The sequence below is a fragment of the Dipodomys ordii genome, unplaced genomic scaffold (genome assembly GCF_000151885.1).
Source record: "Dipodomys ordii isolate 6190 unplaced genomic scaffold, Dord_2.0 Scaffold19, whole genome shotgun sequence".
Taxonomy (NCBI): domain Eukaryota; kingdom Metazoa; phylum Chordata; class Mammalia; order Rodentia; family Heteromyidae; genus Dipodomys; species Dipodomys ordii.
The window spans coordinates 190,017-217,557 of NW_012267235.1; the positions used below are offsets into that span (position 1 = coordinate 190,017).

General features: G+C 46.9%; 2 protein-coding genes across 4 annotated transcripts in view; both read right to left on the reverse strand.

Moving 5' to 3' along the window:
• The window catches only part of Rffl (ring finger and FYVE-like domain containing E3 ubiquitin protein ligase), a 69,492-nt gene extending 65,679 nt beyond the window's left edge, over positions 1-3,813 (reverse strand). For all 3 annotated transcript variants that reach the window (XM_013013451.1, XM_013013450.1, XM_013013447.1), the window contains exon 1: positions 3,622-3,813. The gene's annotated coding sequence lies outside the window, so the exon portion shown is untranslated. The remainder of the gene's footprint in view (positions 1-3,621) is intronic.
• An 11,590-nt stretch (positions 3,814-15,403) lies between these two features.
• On the reverse strand, positions 15,404-27,526 carry Rad51d (RAD51 paralog D). The gene is made up of 10 exons (XM_013013174.1): positions 27,424-27,526; positions 27,069-27,130; positions 26,771-26,889; positions 21,989-22,070; positions 21,643-21,777; positions 20,435-20,530; positions 18,658-18,748; positions 18,488-18,558; positions 16,369-16,536; positions 15,404-15,985 (listed from the first exon to the last, which is right to left on the reverse strand). Exons 1-10 carry the CDS (start codon positions 27,503-27,505, stop codon positions 15,902-15,904), a joined length of 990 nt encoding a protein of 329 aa, XP_012868628.1. The 5' UTR covers positions 27,506-27,526; the 3' UTR covers positions 15,404-15,901.
• Positions 27,527-27,541: the final 15 nt, after the last annotated feature.

Genomic DNA, 27,541 nt, shown 5'->3' on the forward strand with positions numbered 1-27,541 from the left:
CCTGCTGCCTAAGCCAACTTCAAACTGTGATCCTCAGATCTCAGCCTCTTGAGTGGCTACAATTATCGGTATAAACCACCAGTGCCCACCTAAATGTGCACTTTTAAAGAAGGCCTAGGTGTCTCAGTTACAAACTGCCAGATACCACATCCTTCAAGGAGTGGCTGGCTGGCTTTGGGGAACTCCTTGCAATAAAACAAGCTACACTCATTACAACGTGGTCTTCCTTTGATGAAAGGAGGCTTCAGGATCTCTTAATGCCACTGGGCCATCATTCACTACTAGTGACTAGTCGCTAAACTGGCAAAACCAGAAAGTAACAAGAGGTTAAGGTGGTTTTCCTATTGGCAGAAAGCTAGAAAAACCAGCTTTGGTTTTACAATCAAATTCAAAGAGCTGGTTTCTTCCCAGAATAAACGCAGATTTGGTGTGTGCTTTGAAAGAAAAAAAAATGTTTTAAAACATACAGAGCTCCCATTTAGCACTACTTCAGAATGTGTAAAAAAATGTGGAATATTCTTCTTGAATACAAAAAGCAAAGGAAGAACTTGAATCTTAAGAGAAAGGATAAAGGGTTTAAAATAAGACTGGTGTAACAGGATTAGAAGTGACCACTGTCCTGACCACAGCAACTGTTAAATCCTGGGAACAGGGAGAGCTGAAGTCCATAAACACGAGAGAGACATCCTACTAAGAGCTCTACTCATTTTAGAGCTTTAAAACTCCACTACTAATAAAGTCACAAAACAAAAAACTGACTAGTGAAGGACTTGCCTCTCCCAATCTTTTTATGTATCTAAAGATGGAATATGAAGAATTGAGGCCTGCCTTATTCCCCAGGGTCAAGCAAAGCACCAAGTGTGTGTGCTTCAGTGCTTGTCGGCAGGCAGGTCATTCCAACCTTGGCCCCCAGGAAACAAAAGCCCCCGCCCCCACCCCAGATGGAGCAATCCACTCTGAGCCTGGCCAAGGCCACTGACCTTGGCCTCCAAGAGACCATAACCCATTTTTTATTTTCTGCCCTCCTTATTAAACCCTATATAAGCCCACCCAAAAATCCAGTCTCTAGCACAACCTCCAAACCTGCGGGAGGGTCTGTGTCCCTTGCTGTTTCTCAATAAACAGTACTCACCTGTTGCCTATTCCTTTTCTGTTCCCCTCCACTTTCCCAAGAACCAGAACATGTCTATTCAAGAATGGGAGTTTGTGTGTTTGTATATGGAAAAATTGTTCTTACAACTGCCATAATCTTTCTTAAATAAATAACAAACAATTACCAATAACCAACAACCAAGGAAAAATAACCAAGTTGCTGGGAGTGGCTGCTCAGAGGGAAAGTGCTGGCCTTGCATGTACAAGGTCCTAGGGCACATTAAGAGGGAGGAGAGGGAGAAGGAGAGAAGAAAAAAGGCAGCTCCTCCCTCGAGTGTCACCTCTAGCATTCTGAACTGTCCTCAACACGTTCTAAGGTACATCCTATCTGTACTGCAGAGATTATGAAATTCCAAGATTCAGAGGTGAAGTCTTTCTTCCCAAACATAAACCCACTGCCAGTACAAGTGTGGTATAAAAGTCTCTAATCTACCATTAAGACAATTGAAGTATTCAAGATTCTACTACAAGAATAAAATCAAGGTGAAATTAGTACCCCAAATACAATTTAGGTTTAGGTTGGTATTTCTAGAGAGAACCGGGTGTCTGGGCCTCTGATTGGTATGGCAGTATCAACATCACAATGCACAGTAATTAGAAAACAAATTGTGACTCTTTTAGTTAGGGTAGAGTCCTTAAACACCCATCAAATAAAATGCCTTTCCCAAGGCTATCTTAAAAGCCCCTCAGGAAGTATTCCCTTCAGGCACACTAAGCAGAGCCAAAAGTAAGCTAAACAACTAATTACATTTTTTACAAACAGCTTTCTCTTTTTGTATTATTTCATCAGTGAGTTAAATTGGTCAGTTTAGAGGATTTACAACCCCCCCATCCCAATGTAAACAATAAGTTAACAGCTGATCCTAATGGAAACAATAAGTTTTCATTGCTGTAATTAGATAAAATGTGTGTCCATCCATACATCCGTCTGTCTCTCTGTCCAGGATGACAAGGACATCAATAGCCCAGCCATATCAATCTACAACTGTTAGGTACAATATCCAAACTTATAAAAGTAACTCAACCTTTTGGATTATACTCTGAAATCTCACAATATTAAAACATTTTCAAATTTAAGGGAAAAAAATCCAACCTTTTGGATGGTAATCCGAAGTCAAGTTGGGAAGTTCGCAAAAAAGTTTCACGAGATAAATATGAAGAGAAAAAAAAAGCTCCAAGAATGCTTGCCACCTCAAAATTAAAAGATAATGCAACTAAAGAAAAGGATAAATGAGTTGTCAAACCTGAAAGGTAATATCATGGCCACCTTCCAGTCCTAGCGCTGTCTATAAACACAACCCTGGACACATCCCCTTGACTGTTCTCATTCCCATAAAAGAAGAAGGAAGAGGAGGAAGAAGAGGAAGAAGAGAGGTGGGAGAGGAAAGGAAGGGAAAGATAAGAAAAGAAAAAGTTACCTGAACAACCTTGCCCACATTTCAGTATCCTAAACTGTCCCTGGAAGAACCACGAGGTTCTTAAACAGGGTAGCAAGAGTGGGTGGTAGGAAGTTGCTTAGTCCCCAAACCACCAGTCAAAAGAATGCATAAGGAACTTACTTATTCTTAGAAGGCCGCGTGCACTGGGGATGTCAGTTCAGTGCAAGAATGCTGGCCTTTAACCCTGGAGCAAAGTGATCGTTGTGGGTAAAACCTTATTTGCACGCCAATAATTCTCCTCCTCAGGATAGGTATGGGGCTGGAAGGAGCCTGGTACTCGTTTCCTTGATTACACTAAGCAGGTCCGTCCCCGCCCCAACCAATGACAGACCAACACAGTGGAGAAATACACTGTGCTCTCTCCTGCCAGTCTGAAGTCAAGCTCTGAGCCCACAGATGCCAGCAGAGGCTTGGGGCTGCCAGGCTTCCCCATGCCTGGTCAAATGTCTCCCGGGCAGCCAGCTGGAGAGAGGCCCCAACTTCCCTCTCCGTCTTGGCCATGACCACACAGACACACACAGACACTTGAACAAGAGGACGACTCCCAAGGGACCGACAGCAGACCCAAACTTCTCCATCGAACCTCCAAGCTCCAAATCTCCCTCCACCGAACACCTCTCCCTACCAGGAACCCCGAGGGGCTCCTCCAACTAGAAAGGGGCAACGCCAGCCCCCCACCCCCACCCCCGCTGAAGATCTGCCTCAGTTTCCCCTGCCGTGCAAAGAGGCATCTTTCACTACAAGCCGGCTGTGAAGCGCTTGGGGACAGACAGTCTCGGACACTCGTCCCTGGCTTGTCGGCCCCACCGGTGAGCAGCTCTCTTCGAGAACTTTCCGTGGCACTGATGTGGGCTGCCCTGAAGGCCGAGACCCTGCGAGGAGGGAGCGTCCCCACCCCTCGTGGGCCAAGTCCCAGGATGTTCCTCCCACACGGGAGGCGGCTCCGACCCCCCGCCGGCGTGCCCCGCGCGCTCCGGCCGGACCCCACCCCAGGCCGGGTGCCTCCCGCACCCCGGCGCCACCTCCTCACCTGCCTCTGCGGCCCGCCCGGCCCACACCTGGGAATGGGACGGGACCGGGTCTCCACCGCGGACGCCTCAGGCAGAAAGGTGGAAGGCTCCGCCGCCGCGGTGTCTCCGGGGCAGAGGGGCAACCGGGGGAGGTCGCGACATCCTCACGGGCGGCCCCAGGAAGTCGCCCCCCTCCTCGCCCCCGTCCCCAGGCTGCCACGGGGGGGGGGAGGGGGGAGGGGGGAGGGAACGGCCGCTCCCGCCCCGCCTAGTGCGGCCACGCCCACTCCAGCCCCGGCCACGCCCCCCTCCGGAGCCCGTCCCGCTCAGCCGCGCCCGCGCCGCCATAGAGAGAAGCCGGCCGCGCGGCGGGCTAGAGCGCAGCCCTCCACGCGCGCCCCCTGGTGGAGCCGGAGGGCTAGAGCGGGGCGGCCGCGCGCGCCCCCCTGCAGGAGCAGGGCGCCCACCGTATCGCAGAAGGAAAGATGGGGGAAATCTTCCCCAGAGCCTGTCCTCTCCCTGATGTGGGTGATCTTGAGCGAGTCCCTTAATTTCACCGAACTCAGGCTTTGTAGTAACGGGTTGAAAGTTGCCCCGCTCTTGCTCCTGCATCTCACTTCGCCGGGGCAAAACTCTGAGCAGGTGACGACTGCTCAGTTTCACAATGGAAGAAACCCAAGCCCATCGTGGTTCAGCAGCTTATTCGAGGTCCCCCAGACCCGTGGGTATGAGGAGCCAGGTCTGTGGGACCTCCGATCTGTGCTTGTCCCCTTGGGTTTGCATCACCTGAGAAGCCTGCTGAGAAAGGCTGTGGCGGAATGAAAACGACTCAGCAGTCTGAGTCACCCTGGCCACCGGTGGTTGGCTGTGTAAGGAACTTAACCTTCTGAACTTGAACCTCCTCCCAGAACACAGATGGGCCTGGGATTAAATGAGCCGATTTGCCAAGTGCTTGGTAAACCCTAAAGGGACTAGGGCAGCATGGGGAAAAAAGAAGATATCTACTCAAGCCAGGGGCTGGTGGCTCACGCCTGTAATCCTAGCTACTCTTAAGAGTAAGATCTGAGGATCACGGTTCGAAGCCAGCCCAGACAGGAAAGTCTGTGAGACTCTTATCTCCAGTTAGCCACCTGAAAAAAAGAAAGAAAAAAACAAACCCGAAGTGGTGCTGCGGCTCAAAGTGGTAGAGCACTAGCCTTGAGTGAAAAAGCTCAGGGACAGCGCCTAGGCCCTGACTTGAAGCCCCACAACAGACAAAAAAGACGCCATATAAATGCTAATCCTCCTTCTGAGTGCTATCTGACACACTTTTTTATGCTTTAGGCTCCAATCAAGACTTCCCAGAGTTCCCACCCAGGGGGTGTGGGGGTGCACTGGAGATCCTTCCATATAGTAGGCAAGCGCTCTACATCCCCAGCCACCTTGCATTTTAAAATAAGGAACATCAGAAGGAAAAAGTAAGATAAAAATATATGTACATATCAGACTCACTTTACGATTACCATCATTTCCAATCCTCAGAACAACCCATCCAACTTAAAATATTCTCATGTTGTCAATGAAGATCTACATATTAAGAAATTTACCCAAACTCACAGAGAAAAAAAGCAGAGCTGACTTATGCAGCCATTTCTTTCCACCATCTTTCCACCATGTCTGGAAAGACTGACCTATAGCCCCCTCCCCTGCCCTCTGGAATTGAATGCACTCATTGCTTTCCTGCCTGGCTATTTTTCTAACTTTACTTGATGCAACTCCCTATCTTCTTCATTCTTCACAGAGCTTTACTTTCCCTAGTGGAGTACTGAGGTTTGAACTCAGTGCTTGATTGGCTACCACTTCAGCCACATCTCCAACCTTGCTTTTTGCTAGTTATTTTGCAGATTAAGTTCTATTGACTTTTCTGCCTGGGCTGGCTTTGAACTGTAATCCTCTAAATCTCAGACTCCTGTATAAGATGACACACCTGAGCCAGAATCCATTTCTGTATGTCTATATCTGTCTCTGTCTGTCTCATTCACGCTTTTAATTTGGTACTGGGTACTGGGGCTTGAACTCAGGGCTTTACACTCTCCCTTGGCTTTCTCTGCTCAAGGCTGGCACTCTACTACTTGATCCACACCTCCACTTCTAGCTTTTGGTTTATTAATTGGAGGTTACAATCTTTCATATTTGGATGCCTGGCCTGGATTTGAAGCAAGATCCTCAGATCTCAGCCTGCTGGGTAGCTAGATTACAGGCATGAGCTACCAGAGCCCAGCATCTTATTTCTCAAATAGATTAATGAGCTGTAATGAAGGGTAACATCTCCACTACATCTTTCTTCTGGTGAATTACAGCCACAGAAATAAGAAAGGCCTGGAACAAGAGTGAGGTGAGACAGAGGTGACTTTTTGTGAACTTAGTTTACAAGCTGACTGCTCAGTTCTGAAAGGGAATGCACTGAATCCACTAGTTGGATCCAATAATTAGAGTGTGGTTTCATGACATCCCATGGAAATCTTTTTATCTGGGCTCTCTGGTCCATATTATGCAAAATTGTTGGAATACTGCTAAGTAATGTGTACATCACTGAAGCAAGGAGACCTCAGAGCTGTATTTACCCACATTCCTCCTCTCTCCACCTGAGGCATTATTGCCATCACTATTTTTCATCTTTATCATGCCCTGCCACAGAAGCACTCAATAACGTGCCCATTGTGCAAGTAATCTGAAATCCTTTTCAGCAAGCAGTAGTATTTAGTAGTAATAAAACAATAATTTGTCTACCAAGTGACATATTTATAGGAGCTGTTTACTTTGACATATTTTTATTATTTCAACTCATTTGCTAAGTACTTTCCAATACATATTTATGAAGCACATGCCTTTCCCCAAAACAGTAGTGAAAAAAAATAAATCATATTATTTCTTTTATTAGTAGCAGTGAGGCTTGCAAGTCTCAGTGCCTTGATTTTTTTTTGTTGTTGTTGTTACTTCGGGCAAGAACTAGAATTATTCATGGTGATTGAACACCTACTATGTGCTAGACTCTCTGTGAAAGGCATTTTCCATAAATTCTGACTCATTCCCCTGAGACATCTATTTTACCAATAAGGAAAATGTAATTTCTCTGCAACACAGATTTTATTAGTAAAGCAAAGACATTATCTTACCCAAGGAACTCAGCCAGGAAGGGCACAGCAGAATTTTGACCTAGATCTTTTTCTGATTACCAAATTCCAAATCATTATTCAACCTCAGCAGCCTTGCTTAACTTCTCAGGACCTAATACATTCTGCATAATATAAAATATTCCTGAGAGACTTCCTGAGAATGGCGATAAGCATCCCCAAGATGCTGACCCTAGCTTATCAATGGGTAATTTTTTTTTATTTCTGCCAATCCTGGGACTTGAACTCAGGGCCTAGGCACTGTTCCTGAGCTGCTTTTGCTCAAGGCTAGCACTCTACCACTTGAGCCATAGCGCCACTTCCGGCTTTTTCTGTTTATATGGTTTTGAGGAATTGAACCTAGGGCTTCATGCATGTTAGGCAAACACTCTACCACTAAGCCACATTCCCAGCCCATCTATAGGTCATTTATGTATTAACTATGAGTGAGTGAATTATCCTCTAAGAAATCAGTAGTAGAGGGGCTGGGAAGGTGGCTCAGTGGTAGAGTGCTTGCCTTGCATGCATGAGGTCTTGGGTTCGATTCCTCAGCACCATATAAGCAGAAAAAGCCAGAAGTGTGCTGAGGCTGAAGTGGTAGAGCACTAGCCTTGAGTTGAAGAACCCAGGGGCAGTGCCCAGGCCCAGAGTTCAAGCCCCATGACTAGGGGGGAAAAAAGAAAGAAATCAGTAGTAGAATATCTCCCAAAAAGAAGAGCCATGAGGTTGGAGGTATAACTCAGTTGGTAGAGTGCTAACCAATAAGCGAAAGCAGCAGGTACTGAGTTTGAGTCCCAGTCTCAGATCAAAAAGAGAAAAAAAAAAAAAGTAAAAGAAGAGTCAGCTCAACCCATTCATGAAGACAAGACTGGCTATCTGGTTTGTGAACACTGTGAAAAATGTAAGATTCTGAGTCAAAAGCCAAACTTCCATCTGGGTGTGGTGATACATGTTTATAATCCTAGCTCATCAAGAGGCTGAGTTTGGGAGAGTCATGGATGAAGGCCAGCCTGGGCAAGAAGTTCATGAGATTCCATTTCAACCAATAACAAAGCTGGTTGTTAGCCAGGCGTTGATGGCTCAGATCTCAGGAGGCTGAGATCTGAGGATCACAGTTCAAAGCCAGCCGGAACAGGAAAGTCTGTGAGACTCTTATCTCCAATAAACCACCAGAAAACTGGAAGTGGCACTGTGGCTAAAGTGGTAGAGCGCTAGCCTTGAGCTGAAGAGCTGAAGGACAGTGCCCAGGCCCAAAGTTCAAGCCCTACAACAACAACAACAACAATAAAAACTGGTTGCTGTGGTCATCCGTCATCCTAGCTTTGCAAGAAGCATAAATAGGAGAATGGCAGTCCAGACCAGCATGGGCACAAAGGGAGGCCTTATTCAAAAAGTTAATAACAGAGGCTGGGCATTGATGGCTCATGCCTGTAATCCTAACTACTCAATAGGCTGAGATCAGAGATCACAGTTTGAAGCCAGCCTGGGCAGGAAAGTCCATGAGAATTCTATCCCCAATTAACTACTAAAGTCAGAAATATGGGGCAGGGAAGGTGGCTCAGTGGTAGAGCACTTGCCTTGCATGCATGAGGCCCTGGGTTCGATTCCTCAGCACCACATAAGCAAAAAGAAAAAAAAGCCGGAAGTGGCGCTGTGGCTCAAGTGGTAGAGCGCTAGCCTTGAGCTGAAGAGCTGAGGGACAGTGCCCAGGCCCAGAGTTCAGGCCCCACAACCAGACCCCCCCAAAACAATAAATAAAATAAAAAAATAAAAAGTCAGAAATAGACTGTGGCTCAAGTGGTAGAGTGACAACCTTGAGGGGAAAAGCTAAGGGAGAACACCCAGGCCTTTACCTGGCACTTACCCAGTACCCACCCCAGCTAAAAAAGTAATTAATAGTTTAAAAAAAAAAAAAGGATGCCCCATTTGTTAGGAAATGGAAAGGCTTGGAAAAAATTATATTAAGTGAAGTAAGCCAGGCCCAAAGAAACATAGGTCCCATGGTTTCCCTTATTTGCAATATCTAGTATATGTCTGAGTCAAACAGAAAAGGTCAGATAAGGTGATGTTAGGAAAATGAACCCTAAGATATATATTCAAATGTTTTTTTTTCTTTCATGCGATTGCTTCTAACACATTTATAAGATTATTTCTTTGTTGCTTTGTATGTCCCTCCCCCACAGTATAACCCCTGCTTTCACTGTATTTGATGTCGGTATAATTTGTGGAGGGGAAGGGGAAAAATAAATCGTTTAAATAGGGATACAGGTGGACCCATTGCAACAATGAGATGTACAAGTTGTTATGTTGAAAACGAACTTTACAACTTTCGTGCGGGGGGGCGGGGGGAAGGGGAGGGAGACAGGGAGGATTGGGGGGGACAGGGAAAGGATGGGAAGGTATGGGAAGGGGAAACAAAGGAGGAGGCTACAATGCTTGATAAGAAATGTACTCATTATCTTGCCCATGTACAGTATTTTCACAATAAAAAAAGGGGGGAAAAAAGGAGGGGAGGGACTGGAGGTGTTTTTGCACCCCTGTATAAAAAAAAATAAAATCCAGAATTCTAATGTGGCAACAGCTCAGCATAAAACTAAGCACATGACCTTCTGAGCAAGGTCATGCTGCTATGAAGCTGTCCCTGCCTGGACAGTATTCTGCCAATATCTCCCAGGTATCCATCCCAAGGCTTCCAGAGTTCTAAGATTGAGCACCTACTATATGCCTAGAAAGGCACTTAGTGCTTCACATAAGTTAAACAACCCTAAAGTGGGTCTATGAAGAAGGTATCTCTGCCATTTCACTATGAATTAAACTAAGGAGGTTGTTACTGATCCAATGTCATATAGCAAGTAAATATCAGAGCTAAAACCCAGTTAGTAGAGCTGTTAAAAATTCAGTTCCAAGCCAGGTGCTGGTGGCTCACATATGTAATCCTAACTGTTCAGGTGACTGAGATCTGAGCATCCTGGTTCTTAGCTAGCACAGGCAGGAAAACCCATAAGACTCATCTCTAATTAAGCACCAAAAAGCCAGAAGTGAAGCTTTCATTCAAGTAGTAGAGCACTAGTCTTGAGCAAAAAAGCTTAGGAATAGCACCCTGGCCCTGAGTTCAAGCCCAGGACTGGCATTAAAAAAAAGAAGAAGAAAGAAAAATCCAGTTCCATAGCTAGGCACCAGTAATCCTAGCTACTCTGAAGGCTGATTTGAGGATCATGGTTCAAAGCCAGCCTAGGCAGGAAAGTCCAGAATACTTTTTTTTTTTTTTTGTCATGGGGCTTGAACTCAAGACCTGGGCATTATCCCTGAGTTCTTTTGACCAAGGCTAGTGCTCTACCATTTCAAGCTACAGCTCCACTTCTGGTTTTCTGGTTAACTGGAGATAAAATACTTCTGGATTTTCCTGCTAGGGCTGGCTTTAAACCCAGATTCTCAGATCTCAGCCTCCTAAGTAGCTAAGCTTATAGGTGTGAGCCACCAGCACCTGTCTCCATGAGACTCATATCTCCAATTAACTATCAAAAAACTAAAAGTGGAGCTGTGGCTCAAATTGGTGAAACACTAGCCTCTAGAGCACAAAAGCTCAGGAACAGCACCCAGGCCCTGAGTTCAAGCCCCAGGACCAGCATACACACAAAAAATTATGCTGCTAACTCTGGATCCTTTGTAGCAAAGGCACATTTTTTCTGACCAACCCCAAAAATAAGTAGACACAGTTGTTCCAGGGAAAAACAGAGATACATCGAGGGCTGCTCTGGGAGTCACAGTGTAGCAACTGGTGCACAGCTGTCCAGCCCCAGGATAAGTGGACCTTCCATTGTCTGGGAGAGAAAACTATGTATGGCACAAATCATGGCTAATTCCCAGGCTCCCTCAACAACAGATGGAAACACTGTGAGGTCTTTACCTTGATAAAAGGTAGCTGGCCATCGTGACTCACACCAGTAATCCCTGTAAGGGTGAGAGAAGTCCTGATGGAAGAGTGCTAAGGGCTCATGCCTAGCTACTCAGGAGGCTGAGATTAGATGATTATAGTTCAAAAGTAGCCCAGGCAGAAAAGTCCATGAGACTCTCATTTCCAATTAATCACCACAAAGCTGGAAGTAAAAGTGTGGCTTGAGTGAAAAAGCTAAGGGACAGTGCTGTGATCCTGAGTTCAAGCCCAGTACACACACACACACACACACATACACACACACACACACACACACACACACACGAACTAAGGGAACAGCTACTAAGTATGGTAATTTCAGCACTAACGAGGTTGAGGCAAGAAGATGGAGATTCCCAAGCCAGCCCGGGCTATACAGTAAGTTTCTATCTCAGGGGCCAGGTGCCGGTGGCTCATGCCAGTTATCCTAGGTACTCAAGAGGCTAGGATCCGAGGATCACGGTTCAAAGCCAGCCTGGGCAGGAAAGGCTGTAAGACTCTTATCTCCAATTAACTACCAGAAAACCAGAAGTGACGCTGTGGCTCAAATGGTTGAGCACTAACCTTGAGCTGAAGAGCTGAGAGATAGCACCCAGGCCCAGAGTTCAAGCCCCACAACCAAGAAAACAAACAAAAAACCATAGGAACTGGGAATGTGGCTTTGTGGTATAGTGATTGTCTAGCATGCACAAAGGTTCAATTTCTCAGTACCACATAAATAGAAAAAGAAGTGGCACTGTGGCTCTAGTAGTAGAATTGAACAAAAGCAGCTCAGGGACAGCACTTAGGCTATGAGTTCAAGGCCCAGGACTGGCAAAAAAATACATATTTTTAATATGTATATAAATACACACATTGTTCTAACTTCATCTGTATGCCTCACAGAACCTCTTCCAATACCTGTCCCCAACACAGTTGTTGTGGGGTTGTAGGGCTTGAACTCAGGGCCTGGGTGTTGTCCTTGAGCCTCTTTGTGCTCAAGGCTTGAGCCACAGCACTATTTCTGGCCTTTTCTGAGTAGTTTATTGGAGATAAAAGTCTCATGGACTTTTCTACCCAGGCTGGCTTTGAACTGTGATTCTCAGATCTCGGCCTCCGTAGCTAAGATCAGAGGCATGAGCCACCGATGCTCAGCTTAGTTGCAGTTTTAATTGTACCCAGACAACTCCATGCCAGAACACAGCAAAAACCTAGTAAGATCCACATCTAAATCCCTTATCACCTCTTGGCTCAGGAATGCATAGAACCTGTAGTTTTTATTCTGCTTTATTTTCCCCCCTAAACCCTTGTCTCTCTTTAATACAAATGATATCTGCCTCCTCCCAGTGTTTGTCATTCTTTTCCCTGGAGGGAATCAGAAAGAGCTGATAAAGTGAATCTCTGATCCAGCTTTTTATGGTGAGCAAAGCTTAAAAGAGGTTGGGATGTGCAGCCTTGGCTGCTACCAGGGCAAACAAACTATGAAAAAGAATTTTGTCAAAACATTTACATATTTGCAGCCGAAGGCAGCATGCAGTTGGAAGGAAACAAAGTGGATCTGGCATCAGTTAGAATCAAGTTTGGAGTTCCATGCTGCAACTCATTAGCTTCCTGTGCTAAACCTTGCTGAGCTCCCCTTTACTGTCTATAAAGAAAGAGTGATGCCTGACACCACCTGGCCCTTCTAAGATCACAATGAAAACCACACAGAAGAGCCTCCCCCAGTGTCTAAGGCATTCACACACAGGGACACCTAGACCACTGCTCTCTTTATTATTTTGGCAGTACCGGGGGTTGAACTTGGGTGTTCTACCACTTGAGTCATGCCTCAGGTCTCTTTTTGCATGGTTACTGCTGAGGTAGGATATAGCAGGCTGGCCTGGATGCCTGCAGGAAATGTGGCATGATGGTCCAGAGAAGCAGGGAATGAAGCACCTCTCATTGTAAGAGCAGCCCGGCTATATGGTTGGGGATGGAGTCAGCATCCCAATAGGAACAGAATTGTCCATTAGGTAGGTATAATGGTGCAGGCCTAGAATTCCAGCACTCAGGAGGCAGTGACAGGAAGATCAAGGGTTGGAGGCCAACCTAGGCTACAGAGTAAGCCTGGTCTCAGATAACCAAATATTGGAAATAGAGCTCATTGGTAGAGCTCTTGCATAGCACATGCAACAAACATCCTGGGTTCAATCCCAACACTATAAAAACCTATATGGGTAGGAAATTAAAGGCCATTTTGGGATAAAATCCTGAGTCCTAGTCCCCCATCCTGCCATGGAGACTGTTACCATTTTCCTAAGACTCAAATTCTCCCTCCCTCCCTCCCTTACCCTCCCCTCCCCTCAGCAGTACTGGGTTTGAACCCAGGGCCCTCACACTTGCTACACTGGCAATGTAAGCCACACCTCAAGATATTTGTGCTTTTGTTGTTTATGGAATAGGGTCTTGCGTTTTTGCCCTGGCCAGCCTAGACCTCAGTCCTCCTATTTATGCTTTCCACCACAGCTGAATGACAAGTACACACCACCCAGCCTTTTCTGCTGAGATGGAGTTGTGAACTGACCTGGAACAATCTTGCCTATCCTCCCACATAGGTGGAATGTCAGAGCCTTCCATTACACTCAGCTATTGGCTGAGATGGGAGTCTCATGAACTTTTTTTGCCCAGGCTAGCCTCAAATCATGATCCTCCAGATTCCTGCCTCCCCAGTACCTAGAATTACAGGCATAAGCTACCATTTCCTGGCTCTTTCTCTTTCAATGACTAAATAGGGGTTGGTGATGTAGGTTGGTGGTAGAGAGTTTGCCTCAGCATGTATAAAGCCTTGGTTTGGTTTTGTTTTTGGGTCCGGTTGTGGGGCCTGAACTCTGGGCCTGGGCGCTGTCCCTTAGCTCTTCAGCTCAAGGCTAGCACTCTACCACTTGAGCCACACCACCACTTCTGGCTTTTTTCTTTTTGCTTATGTGGTACTCAAGCATACAAGTCAAGCGCTCTACCACTGAGCCACCTTCCCAGCCCCTAAAGCCGTGGTTTTTATCCCAGCTCTGCAAATAGAATATAAAACATAAAATAATAAAACATTGGGCCTCAGTAAGCCATGAAGTACCTGGACTCACCATGTACAGGTAACAGGGCAAAAGGAACAACAAAGCTTGCGCCTCCACTTGACTGTTAGTAACTGCCTACAGAATTGCATTGAAAATACAAAATACTCTGAGCTCTGCAGAGTGATAGGTGGTATCTGCTGTGATCTCAGGCTGCTAGTCTCAGGAATAACAGGGATTTGCCCTTCCAAATTAATGTATTGTTTCTCATTAAGCTGCAAGAGTATCTCCCTTCTCCCCCTCCCCTCTCTCTCACACAGACATAGACACACACACAGACACACAGACACACACACACAGAGACAGACAGACAGACAGACACACACACACACACACACACACACACACACACACACACCCTGCCCCCCCAGGGTCTTCTGTGGAAGCGAGGGTCAGGCTTTAGATTCCCCAAACCTGTCCTCACTCAGACACCCTTTAGTTTGTCACTCATTCCTCATCCTCCACACTTGCTTCTATCCCTGCTGCATCCATTACCTGTAAATGTCCTATCTTCTGCTGGTACTAAGGCTTGAACTCAGGGCTGGGCACTGTCCCTGAGCTTCTTTGGCTTAAGGCTAGAACTCACCTCTTGAGCCACAGCACCACTTCCGACTTTTTCTGTTTATGTGGTACTGACAAATCGAACCCAAGGTTTCATGCATGCTAGGCAAGAACTCTACCACTAAGCCACATTCCCAACCCTGTTAAGGAACTTTTTCACTCAAGGCTGGCATTCTACCTCTTAAGCCACAGCTCACTTCCAGTCTTTTGGTGATTAATTGGAGATAAGAGTCTCATGGACTTTCCTGTCTCTGTTAGCTTTGAACCATGATCCTCAGATCTCAGCCTCCGGAGTAGCTAGGATTACAGGTGTGAGCCACCATTGTCCTATCTTCTAAGTGTAATTCTGACTCCCTTTCCCTGTGGCCAAGACAACTAATTACACAACAGATTCTCTAATCAAGGCAAGCAACTTTCCTTTAAAAAAATGTGGTCAGTAAACAATCCTGATCATTTTTCTACTTCTCCTTCCATTCTATTCCCTGGCGTCATTCTGCCCTCCCAGCCATGGTGACAGCTCTCAGATGAATGGCCACAGTGCTGGTAACAGACAGGGGGAGGGGGTGTTCATCCACCAGGCACGAGGCTGTGGTACAGCTGGCAGGCAGAGAGATGTAATTATACTGCATCTTGGAGCCACCAGCAATGAATTTCTACATAAAGGACTAGATTTGCCATGTATTATTTACACCAGCATCAATTTTCCCAGCTGGCTCTATTTACTGTGCAAATTCTCCTCTGTCTGTTTATGGGCAAGACCATGGTTCAGCACCTCTGGTTACTCTACACTGTGACAGGGCCCCACAGGGCACCATGCACATGAAATGAGTGGCTAGATTCACCGGGAACAGGCCATAGTCTTCCTTCCTGTTAAATTATATCCCTGGGACAGCAGCAAGCTCACATTCTTACCCAGTCCTGGTGATGCATGCAGGTGTATGAAACCACAGCAGGAAAGGAAGAACCAGCACTCTTTGAGGGCCTCACTGGGGAGAAATGAAAAAACAACCCTGTAGGAAAGTGGTTCTGGGGTTTAAGATAGTTCTTTTTTGTGTATTTCAAGAGCAAGACATCCATGACTAAGTGTGCATTTAATGAGATTATTCCTACCCAGTAACTCAGAAACAGAGCTAAGCTAACTCAGAGACAGCTCCACCTTACAGATGGAAAGACAGAGGCCAACAAAGAAACACAAGGAGGGAACAAAGGCAAATCTCTCTATTTAGCTTCCTGGCTCAATCACTGTGCTAGGACTGAACACAGGACCAGAGGGTGACACTCAGACCTGTTCATTTATCATTAGTGTCCTTCAGAGATGCCTGGGCCAGGGTCAATCAGTTCCACTGGAAACTCAGAGGGAGGACACCAAGGAGCACAGCTGGGTGCTTCCAACTGCAGCATCCTGCCCGGCCCGTGGGTCCATGTACTTCCAGAATGAGTCTTTTCAGTCAGCCTGAGAGCTTCTGCAGTCCCAGGTGCCACGAAGCAGTGGACAGCAGTTTTCCAGGAAGGAAAAGATGGGGGAAGAGGAGAAGCCTCAGTGCCTCTCTTTTCCAATCAACAGTGCCAGTCATGTCTGCTCTCCCAGAACCACCAGGCTTTCCTCTTGGAACCCCCATGTCCCAATGTCTACCACCTGTTGGAATCCTGTTGGCTGGACAAAGAGATAGGAGATAAGGTAAGTTGAGCTAAGCAACCCAAGTGGGTAGGCTCTTTTGTGGCAGGGTTTTTTTTTTTTTTTTTGGGTCCAGTCGTGGGGCCTGAACTCTGGGCCTGGGCGCTGTCCCTCAGCTCTTCAGCTCAAGGCTAGTGCTCTACCACTTGAGCCACAGCGCCACTTCCGGCTTTTTTCTTTTGCTTATGTGGTGCTGAGGAATCGAACCCAGGGCCTCAGGCATGCAAGGCAAGCGCTCTACCACTGAGCCACCTTCCCAGCCCTTGTGGCAGGGTTTTACCATGGAAAAATTCAATGAGACATCCATGGGCATGGAAACCACCCTCCAGGGCAATCACTGGCACCTCTCGGGGCTGGCTCACCTGACGGGGAGACTTGGTCAGACATGCTGTTCGCAGGCAGCTGCCTGATGCTCTGGCCCCTTCGGTGATGTCCAGGAGAATTCGGGTGCTGGGAACAAAGCTCCAGGAGCGTCCAAGGGCAGGTTTGAGCCTCCCAGTGTCCCTGTCTCGGGTCAAGTGGTTGGCCACCTACAGAAAAGGCTTACAGTTCCTACTGATCCTCTTTTTTTTTCTCATCCAGAGGGATTTGCCTTTGTTCCCTCCTTGTGTTTCTTTGTTGGCCTCTGTCTTTCCATCTGTAAGGTGGAGCTGTCTCTGGGCAATGGTGCCTGAGCTTTTGTGCTCAAGGTTAGCACTCTACCATTTGTGCCACAGCTCCACTTCCAGCATTTTGTGGTTAGTAATGAGAAGAGTCTCACAGACTTTCCTGCCTAGGCTGATTTCAAACCCACAATCCTCAGATCTCAACCTCCTGAGTAGCTAGGATTATAGGCATGAGCCATTGATGCCCAACCCTACTGTTTTTTTGGTTTTTGGTTTTTGGTTTTTTTTGTCGGTTGTGGGGATTGAACTCTGGGCCTGGGCGCTGTCCCTAAGCTCTTCAGCTCAAGGCTAGTGCTCTACCACTTGAGCCACAGCAGAAGGCTAAGATCCGAATATCAAAGTTTAGAGCCAGACTGGGCAATTAACTATTTAATTAATCTCCAATTAACTAGCAAAACGCTAGAGTTGGAGCTGTAGTTCAAATGATAGAGTGCCTACCTTGAGTGAATAAAGCTAAGCAAGAGCAGTAGGCCCTGAGAAACTCCAGTATCAGCACAAAACAAATAAACAAAAACTTATATAAAGAACATGGGAAAGCCAGGCACCAGTGGCTCATACCTGTAAGCCTAGCTACTCAGGAGGCTGAAATCTGAGGATCATGGTTCAAAGCCATCCTGGGCAGAAAAATCTATGAGACACTTATCTCCAATAAACCACCAATAAGCCAGAAGTGGAGCTGTGGCTCAAGTGTAGCCTTGAGCAAAAGAGGCTCAGGGATAGCACCTAGGGTCTGAGTTCAAGCTCTAGGATGTGAAAAACAAAAAACAAAAAAAACATGGGAAGGGCTGGGAAGGTGGCTCAGTGGTAGAGCGCTTGCCTTGCAGGCCTGAGGCCCTGGGTTCGATTCCTTAGCACCACATAAGCAAAATGAAAAAAGCCGGAAGTGGCACTGTAGCTCAAGTGGTAGAGCGCTAGCCTTGAGCCGAAGACTGAGGGACAGCGCCCAGGCCCAGAGTTCAGGCCTCACAACCGGACCCAAAAAAAAAAAAAAAACATGGGAAATGGAAATGGTAAGGGTTTTTTTTTGTTGTTGTTTCTTTTGTTTAAATAAGGTTAGTTTGGTTAGAAAATTGATTTAAAGGATAAGTATATATGCTAATAGAGGAAAGACTTTAGAGATAAAATATTAATATGGTTTCTGTGGATGTAGAAACTGATGGCTCATGCCTTTAATCCTAGCTACTCAAGAGGCTGAGATCTGAGGACTGCAGTTCAAAACTAGGCTGAACAGGAAAGTCCATAGGAGTCTAACCATCAAAAAGCTGGTAGTAGAGTTGTGGCTCAAGTGGTAGAGCACTAGCCTTGAGCAAAAGGACTCAAAGACAACTCTCAGGCTCTGAGTTCAAACCCCAGGATGGACAAAATAAATATACAACAACAAAAAAATAAGTAACACAAAACTCTGCTTTCTTCATAAGCAGAAAAGGTCACTTTAATAGCATAAAGAAGTACTTGTAGGAAACTCTTGAAACAGGAAAATATTGGGACAGGAAATACATCAGTAGTTGCCTGAGCCTGGGAAACTTTCAGTAGAGTAACAAGACTGAATCCAACTGGTTTAATTAATCAAACTTCAAATAAGTAGAGTCTACATATATTATACCTCAAGAAACCAGTCTTAATAGCCAGACATTGTCTTAGCTATTCCCTTAGCTAATCCAATCCTTTCCCTCAAAGTCCAGATCTCCAGCTGACCCAGGGAAGCTGGGCTATGCCCCTTTCCTAAAGGACTACACTGGGGCTCTGAGCTGCCACTGAAAGGAAATAAAGAGCTGTAATCAGAAATAAACTCCATAGGCCAAGCCTGCCTTCTTACCACCACAGCCAGGTTGAGATCCCGGGCCAGGATCTTCAGCTCTCGGGCCAGCTGCACCATCAGGGCCAAGCCTGGGGTAGGAGGAACAGAGGGGCAGGGCAGCAGAGGACCAGGGACAGGGCTGAGAGGTAAGGTTCCCCCCGCCCCTCAGGCTGTGCCAGATCACTCACCTTCCCTCTGCTGACCTCCTAGAAGAGGGGCCACCACTGCTGTAACTGAATCCACAACCACCACCTTCACAGCCCCTGAAGAACCTATCACCTGGAGGGGAGGGAAAAAGTAGGTATGGTTGAGTCAATGGGGCACAAAGGACCAGCCTGTTCTTCTGGGTAATCAGAGACAACTTCTCAGCCCAGACACTGCTGCATGTGGAATTGCAACATAGATGCATAATGGAACATGTGGGTGGACAATGGATTTAAATTCCAGGACAAACCCAATGTCAATGGCTCACTATTACAATCCTAGCTACTCAGGAGGCCAAGATCTAAGGATGACAGTTTAAAGACAGCCTAAGCAGGAGCATGAACTTAAGAACCTGGGTGCTGTCTCTTAGCTTTTTTTTTTTTTTCTGCTCAAGGCTGGCACTCTGCCACTTGAGCCACAGTTTCACTTCCAGCTTTTTTGTTGGTTAACTTGAGATAACAATCTCATGGAATTTCCTGCTCAGGTTGGCTTCAAGCTACAATAATCAGATCTCAGCCTCCCAAGTAGCTAGAATTACAGGTATAAGCCACTGGTACCCAGTCACTTTCTTAATATAATACCCTGGGTATATTCTAGCAACATGTCATGTTTTGAGGCAAGAGAAAAAGGTTGAGATGGATTAAACTAGTCAAAGGTTTTTTCAAATTTCCAGTCTATAAATGATGCACCAAACCCTGTCTTAAGAACCTAGCAGGGTGGCTCAGTACCAACCCAAATGCTGTTCAACTCTCTTACCTTTTCATTGTCAAAATGATTCTGAATATATTCAGGTACTGGACAGAAATTGCCTGACTATAGAGAATGAAGGCCCAGCTCCTGGTCTAAGATAGACAGACAGAATAAATAAATAGAAAGGAAGGAAGGAAGGAGTGGTGATAAAGTACTTGCCTAAAATACATAGGCCAAGAATTCTACTCCAAGCACCATTTTTTTAGGGGGTGGGGTTGTACTGGGATTTGAACTTAGGTCCTTGTACTTACTAAGCAAGTTCTCTACTGCTGAGCAACACCTCTAGTCCCCACCTCTCCTTTTTTCCCCCCAATACTGAAGTTTGAACTCAAGGTCTCATGATTGCTCAGCTTGCTTGCTGGCTGACACTCTACCACTTGAGCCATGCCTCTAGCCTAGTGTCCTGATGGTTATTTTGAAGATGGAATCTCATGGATTTTTCCAAATCTTTTCCAACTAGTTATAAGCAGGGGAGAGTTTTTCTTCCCTAATAAAAAGGAAGAAGTACTGAAAAGAATGATCTGTCTCTCAATGACCTAAATATGGAGAATATGTGCACGTATGAAGGCAAGATGCTTGGAGCTACAGCAGCCACTTTGCAATCATGAGAAAAAGAACAAGAAACAAGACTCACAACCTAGTGCCCTAATATTGCGCACTTGCCAGTCTCATGAGTCCTATTCTTAAGGTTCAAGTCTCTGTCAGACAAACTCTATTACATGCAGCTGAAAGTACTCCTAATTCATTTTAGGAAGGAATGCAAAGGTGGATACAATACAACACGATTCTTATACTTAATGAGCTCCATGTTTAGTGGGAATGGTAGACATGTAAATAGTGATGAGCAAAATGGGGCACTCAGGAATTCTACCTTGGAAGTGGCAAGCACAGCTGGAGTCACCACAATGCACATCTGCATTTGCCAATAACATACATCATAGTCCATATGCCCACAGATTGACAGTACCTGGCCAGGTAGGCAAAGCAAGGAGGGACAGACAGCAGGCTTACCTGCTGGGCCACTGTACCCCGCAGGTCTTGTAGGACATCTAGCACCTGGAAGATGTCAAATGCATGAGCCACCTGGATCCTCTGGAGAGCTGCTGCCTGGAGGTTACAGAGGGAAACAGAAGGTGGTTAAAGAAGCAATGAAGAGAAACTGCAAGGCTGAGGATGGAAAGAGACACTTGAATGCAATGCAAATGGGCTTTGTCTCTGGGCTGGATCTCAGCCATGGCTGCCTGGCTACTGAACTGTAAGATACTGAATTTGAAATTCAGCTGGGCACCAGTGGCTCAAACCTTAATCCTTGCTACTCAAGAGGCTGAGATCTAAGTCAATCTGAGCAGAAAAGTCCAAGAGAATCAAGCACTGTAATCCCAGCTACTCAGGAGTCTGAGATCTGAAGATCATGGCTGAGAGCTGAGGGATCACAGTTCAAAGCCAGTCTGTGCAGGGAGGTCTGTGAGACTCTTATCTCCACCTAAAAAAAAAAAAACAAAACAAAAAAACAGTAGCAGAGCTATGGCTCAAAGTGGTAAGAGTACTAGACTTGAGCTAAAAAAAAACAAGCAGAAACAAATAACAGCTCAGGGACAGTGCCCATGCCCCAAAACCAACATACACAAAAAAGTCCATGATCTCTTATCTATAATTAACCATCAAAAAGCCAGAAGTGGAGATATAGCTCAAGTGGTAAGTGCCAACCTTGAGTGAAAAAAGCTAAGGAAGCACTCAAGGGCCCTGAGTTCAAGCCTCAGTATTGGAGCGCGCACGAACACACACACACACACACACACACACACACACACACACACACACACACACACACACACACACACACACACGATACTTGAAACTCAGTGAGAAAGAGAAATAGAATTGATCAGTAAGTCCTGGGAGGGCCATGTGGGTGATGACAGACTAGCTGGGCAGGACGCAGGGGGGATACAGGGAGGAATGCAGGGGGGTTACAGAGGGGATCTGGGAGGATGCAACAGGGATCCTGGGGTGGATACTGAAGAGGATACAGAGAGGATTTGGGAGGATGCTGGCTTGGGGGGGGGGGGGCGGAGTTGCAAGGGATGCAGGACCATCAGCAGAACTGCAGTTTCAAAGCAAGAACCCACTCAGATGGCCCAGATTCTCACAGTGAGGAATGTCAGGGTCCTGCCTGTAGTGTCCGCTTCTTAAGGGAATCCAGTTGTCCCACCTCTTACCTGTTCTTCCTCGTCCTGGGTTCTAGCCTGCAGTAGCTGGAGGAGGCGAGAGGCTGTCAGTCCTCCACTGGAATCAATGTACAGGACACTCTGCTTCAGGCTGTGGGCCACATTTGTAGCCACACAAAGACAGAGCTAGAAAGAGAGCAGGGTACTAAGTGAGCCTGATCCCAGAGGTGGGGGTCCCATAGGAGCTGCGACCATATCCTGCCCAGCTTCCAGTGACACTTCGTATCACCCAGCTCATCTCTGTTGACCAGTGAACCCATGGTACACAGGAGCCCCTTGGGGGATGGAGTGTTATACACCCACCTCTCCCAATCCTCCTGGGGCTACCCTCCCATACCTGGGTTTTGCCACTACCCGGGCCTCCTACAACTTCAGTCACTTCTCCAGTATAGAGACCAGCATCAAGCAGCTTGTCCAGACTGATGGCAGAAGCAGAAAGACCATCAACCCGGGCATTGGGGAGGAAGAGAGAAGGAAAGCACATCACAGTATATACTGAAATCAATAATCCCAGCACTGGGGAAGCCGAGGGAGGAGGTGTGCAAATTCAAGGCCTTCCTGAGCTGGGCTGGGGGTGGAGCTCAGTGTAGAGTGCTTACTGAGCATATACAAGGCCCTGATGGGTTTACTTACTAGTATTTCCCAAAACTTGTGTTTTGTTTTTTGTTTTTGCCAGTCCTAGGGCTTGAACTCAGGGCCGGTATAGTGTCCCTGATCTTCTTTTGCTCAAGGCTAGCACTCTATCCCTTAAGCCACAGTGCCACTTACAGCTTTTACTGTTTATGTGGTGTTGAGGAATTGAACCTAGAGCTTCATGCATGCAAGGTGAGCACTCTACCACTAAGTCACATTCCCAGCCCATAACTTGTTATTTATTTACTGATGTGTGTGTGTGTGTGTGTGAGAGAGAGAGAGAGAGAGAGAGCGAAAGAGAGAGAGAGAGAGAGTGCACACACGCTGGTAAAGGGCTTGAACTCAGCCTGGGTGCTGTCTCTTAGCTTTTCTGCTCCACGCTGGTGCTCTACCATTTGAGCCACAGCTCCACTTCTGGAGTTTTAGTAATTCAAGTCTCATGGACTTTCCTGCCCAGACTGGCTTCAAACCAGGATCCTCAGAAATCAGCCTCCTGAGTAGCTAGGATTACAGGCGTGAGCCACCAGAGCCCAGCTAGGTTTAATATTTGTACATGTCCTGTCCACTATTTGCTCAAAAAAAAAAACAACTATTTTTCTCCCTAGCTTCTTGTAGCTTTATATTTTTTTTTCCCCCAGGGCTGAGAACCGAACCCAGGGCCTTGCGCGCACCAGGCGGGCGCCCTTCTGCTGGGCTAAACCCCCAGTCCCGTCTCCCTAGCTTCTTGTAACTTTGTCAAAACTCAGCTGTACAAGGACTTGCCTGGTGGCACATACCTGAAACCCCAGATACAAAAATAGGAAGATTGTCATTAGAGGCCAGCTCAGGAAAAATGTGAATGAATTCCACCAAAAAATAAGCCTGGTGTGGCAGTCACACCTACAATCCTAGCTATTCGAGAGGCAGAGATAAGAGAATTAAGGCCCAAGGCTCATCTAGGCAAAAGTATAAGACCATATTAAAAACAAACTAAAGAAAAAAAGGACCGGGGTCAGGGTTCAAACAGTTGAGTGCTTGACTAGCAAACACAGGTCCTGAGTTCAAAACAACAACAACACATCAGCTGTGAACCTACTTCAGAGGTATATTTCTCACTCATATTCATCTGATTATTATAGCTGTACAGTATGCCTTAATGTTTGGTAGAGTTGATCCATCCAACTTTATCCTTCTGCAAAATCATGTTCAACATTCTAGGTACTAGTGTTTTTATAGAGCTATCAAAGTATCTATAAAACTCTTGCCAGGTCTGTGGTAGAAATTGCATTAAACCTATGGATCACTGGGGAGGAATGGACACTTGCTAGGTAGACTTTCCAATTCACAGTATGCCTCTGCATCTTGGTCCTTTTTTTTGCCAGTCCTGGGGCAACTCAGTAGCTGAGGGCCTGGGCACTGTCCCTGAGCCTCTCTGTGCTCAAGGCTAACACTCTACCACTTGAGCCACAGTGCCACTTCTTTTTTCTGTTTATGTGGTACAGAGGAATCAAACCCAGGGCTCCATGCATGCTAGGCAAGCACTCTACCACTAAGCCACATTCCTAGCCCCTCTGAACCCTTTTTACCTTGTCTATCAGCGCTGGTTTGCTTTCAGCATACAATCCCTACATGTATGTGCTTTGTCAGACACACCTAAGTATTTATTTGCTTTGGAGCAACTGTAAAAGGCTTTGTGCTTTTCATCTCAGTGTCCATGTATTTGCTGAGAGCACATGGAAATGCAATTGATTTTTATGTGTTAATCTGGTATCCTGCAATTTTGCTGAACTCTCTTATTAGTTCTGGGAGTTTGTAATTATTTTTTTTTATTTGCTTGTTTTTTGTCTGTCTCCCTCATCTAATTAAAGCACCCTGGGGCAAGGACCAGGCCGCATCTCTGATACATCTCTAGTACTAGCACCAGGCCTAAAACCCAGGAGACATTTGCTAAAGAAATGAGTAATAGAACAGTTTTCACTTCTCCTTTTCCTTCTCCTTCTTTCTTCTCCCCCTCTTCTTCCCTCCCTCTCTCCTTTTCTCCTCCTCCCCCCTTCCTTCTCTTTCCCCCCCCCCCCCTTTTTTTTTGGTGCTCATACTAGGAATTGAACTGAGAGCCAAGGTATTTTTTCTTAGCTGTTTTGTTCAAGGTTAGCATTCTAGCACGTAAGCCCCAGCTCCATGTCTGGCTTTTCTGGTAGTTTAGTGGAGATAAGAGTCTCATAGATTTCCCTTCCCTGAGTTGGCTTCGAACCTCAATTCTCATATCTCAGCCTCCTGAGTAGCTAGGATTACAGACATGAGCCATCAGCACCCAGCTCTTGTCACGTTTCTTCTTCAACCTTTCCCACTCCCACTTGCCCTAGTTTAGACCCACACCAGCTCCACCTTGCCCTTTCTCTTCCCATCTGTCCTGCACTCTTTCACCCCACTGCCCTAAATGCTACTTTCTTGATAGCATCCTACCTTGAAAGAGGAAGCAGGGTTGGCAAGTCAAAGTTAAGAGTTCAGTTCTTGGGCTGTGATTGTGGCTTAGTGGTAGAGTGCTTGCCAAGCATGCATGATTCAATTCCTCAGTGCTACGTAAACAGAAAAAGCTGTAAGTGGCACTGTGGCTCAAGTGGTAGAGTGCTAGCCTTGAACAAAAGAAGCTCAGGGACAGTGCTCAGGCCCTGAGTTCAAGCCCCAGGACTGGCCAAAAAAAAAAAAAAAAACTAAAAGAGTTCAGTTCTTGGCCCTGACCTCAAGTGTCTGGTCTTTATTTACTAGTTGCAATGTCTTGAGCAAGTCACTTACCCTGAGTTCCAACAGCAATGTGTTTTACTCCTTAGGGGGTCAGGAAGAACAAAGAAAATCACATACTAAGAAGCACTAGCACAGAGCCTGATTCCTGGCAAGCACCACATAAAAGTCCACAGGTCCCTCAATGTCAAGACCACAACTTTTAGGTCTTTCCAGCGTGTGATCTCCCTGCAGTGACCCACAGCTGCAAGGTCCATTCCCTTTCTTCCCAAACCCCAAAGCTAACTGCTTCCTGTTAATTCCTTCCTCTTGGTGCAGCCTTCCTGAGTGCCTACACATCTCCCCTATTTACTTGCTATCTCATAGGCCCATGAAATGTCATACTAAGGGCAAGGGCCTTGCCTCACTGGAGGACATACTATCCGCTCATTTGACACCCAGTAGGCACTCTAAGGTTTGCTGGACAAAGCTAGGGGCTCACACTGAGATCCCAGTATTAGAAACTCAAGGCTCCCAACCAGTGAAAGCAAGCACTATGCTGTGTGAACCTCTCCAAGAGAATGTGTTAGAGAAGCAGCCAAGGCAACACAGATCCAAAGACCTCTGTGATGGCAGCAATATTCATCATACTTTGCACAAACAGGCCAGGAGAAAGGTCAGACTCACTTGGCTAGAAAACACCAGTTGTCTTCCAGCTCTTTCCATCCCAAACAACGTGGTATAATTTAAGAGCTCCATTCAGGAAGCCTGCTGGTACACAAATATAATGACGGCACCAGGTTCTGGGTTCACATGGCTAGGGTGCAAGCCACACCTCTGCCACTTACTCTTCTAGGGCTAAATGCAAGGGAGCCTAACAAGCTCGAATGAGCAGTGGCTGAGGAGAGACTACACATAACCCACAGTCAGGAAACCCCTGCCCTATTCTTGCTTACTCTATCCTGAAGCGTTATGGAAGGCTGAAATACTACTGACATCTGGTGTTAGGGGACAGAGAGAGAGAGAGAGAGAGAGAGTGTGTGTGTGTGTGTGTGTGTGTGTACTGGTATTTGAACTCAGGGTAGGGTGCTGTCCTTTACCTTTTTCACTTGAACCACACCTCCAATTCCAGATTTTTTGGTGGTTAATTGGAGATAAGAGTCTCACAGATGGGGCTGGGAAGGTGGCTCAGTGGTAGAGTGCTTGCCTTGCATGCATGAGGCCCTGAGTTCGATTCCTCAGCACCACATAAGCAGAAAAAGTCAGAAGTGGCACTGTGGCTCAAGTGTAGAGTGCTAACCTTGAGCTGAAGAGCTGAGGGACAGCGCCCAGGCCCTGAGTTCAGGCCTCATGACGGCAAAAAAAAAAAAAAAAAAAGAGTCTCACAGACTTTTCCTGCCGGGACTGGCTTTGAACCATGATCCTTAGATCTCAACCCCCTGAATTATACATGTGAGCCTCCAGTGCCTGGCTTGAGTTAGAGGACAGTAGTAGTAGTAGTAGTAATAGTAGTAGTAGTATTTTCTCAGTTGGGAGTAGGGGAGGTGATTCTGATACCTAATGTGTGGCTAGATGGACAGAGCAACGCCACCTCCACAATTACTCCTCCCAAAGTACCAAGAGTGCAGAGGCTGTGCACCCCTACCCAGGGTGTTACTGTTATAAGGTAAGACAGCTCAGAAGTCCCAAGGTTCTCCTTCCCATCGGTCTATGCTACCCTGCTCACATCATGTTCAGTAGACTCAAGCACAGAAAGTCTTTCTCATGCCCCAAACACATACGGTCTAACCTTTCAATGCCAGTGGACAGGATGGCAGTGGAGGTCTTCAGTTCCTCATAGAGGTCAGCACCATTCAAGGGGAAAGCTGAGAACTGGGCCAGAAGCACCCTCCTCAGGGCGACCAGGGCCTGCCAAAGGGGTAGGCACTCAAGCTCAGATGTCCACCGTTTCCCCTGCCCACCAGGCCATCCTGGGTCTCAGGTGGCTCTCCTTGACCGACCTCAGGGAACTCTCGACTCCCAGAGGGTCAGGGACAGGACTTGAGGGGAAGGGGAACGCCAATCTGGATCATGGACCAGGAGCTCACCTTGTAAGACAGGCTACACTTCTGGGCCACCTCCTCTAGGTCTGCAGCAGCCAGGTCCATCACTGAGAACAAAACACACGTACAAGCTGACCAGCAGGCAGGTGGCACGGCCTGGGCTTCCCGCGCCTGGGTTTGCCTTTTCTGAACTAGGGTGTCCATTCTACCTGGAGCCAGCAGGTTCGGGACGCCCCGCACACAGTCGGGCCTCCTCCTGTGGGCCTGCCCTCCCCCATCGCTGGGCTCCTGCTCGCTCCCAGCCTCCCCCAGCCGCTCCAGGGCTGGCAGGGGAGGGAAGGCGTCCGGCCAGGGCGCCGCTGGGCCCCGGATGAGGGGGGGGGGGGCCAGGCTGTGTCACCTGTCTTGACCCCAACGCTCCTCAGCAGCTGGACCATCTCCTCCGTGAGGCCCGGGCACAGTCCGGCCCTGAGCACCCCCATGGCCCCTGGGGCTGCCGGGACCGCCGGTCACGTGCG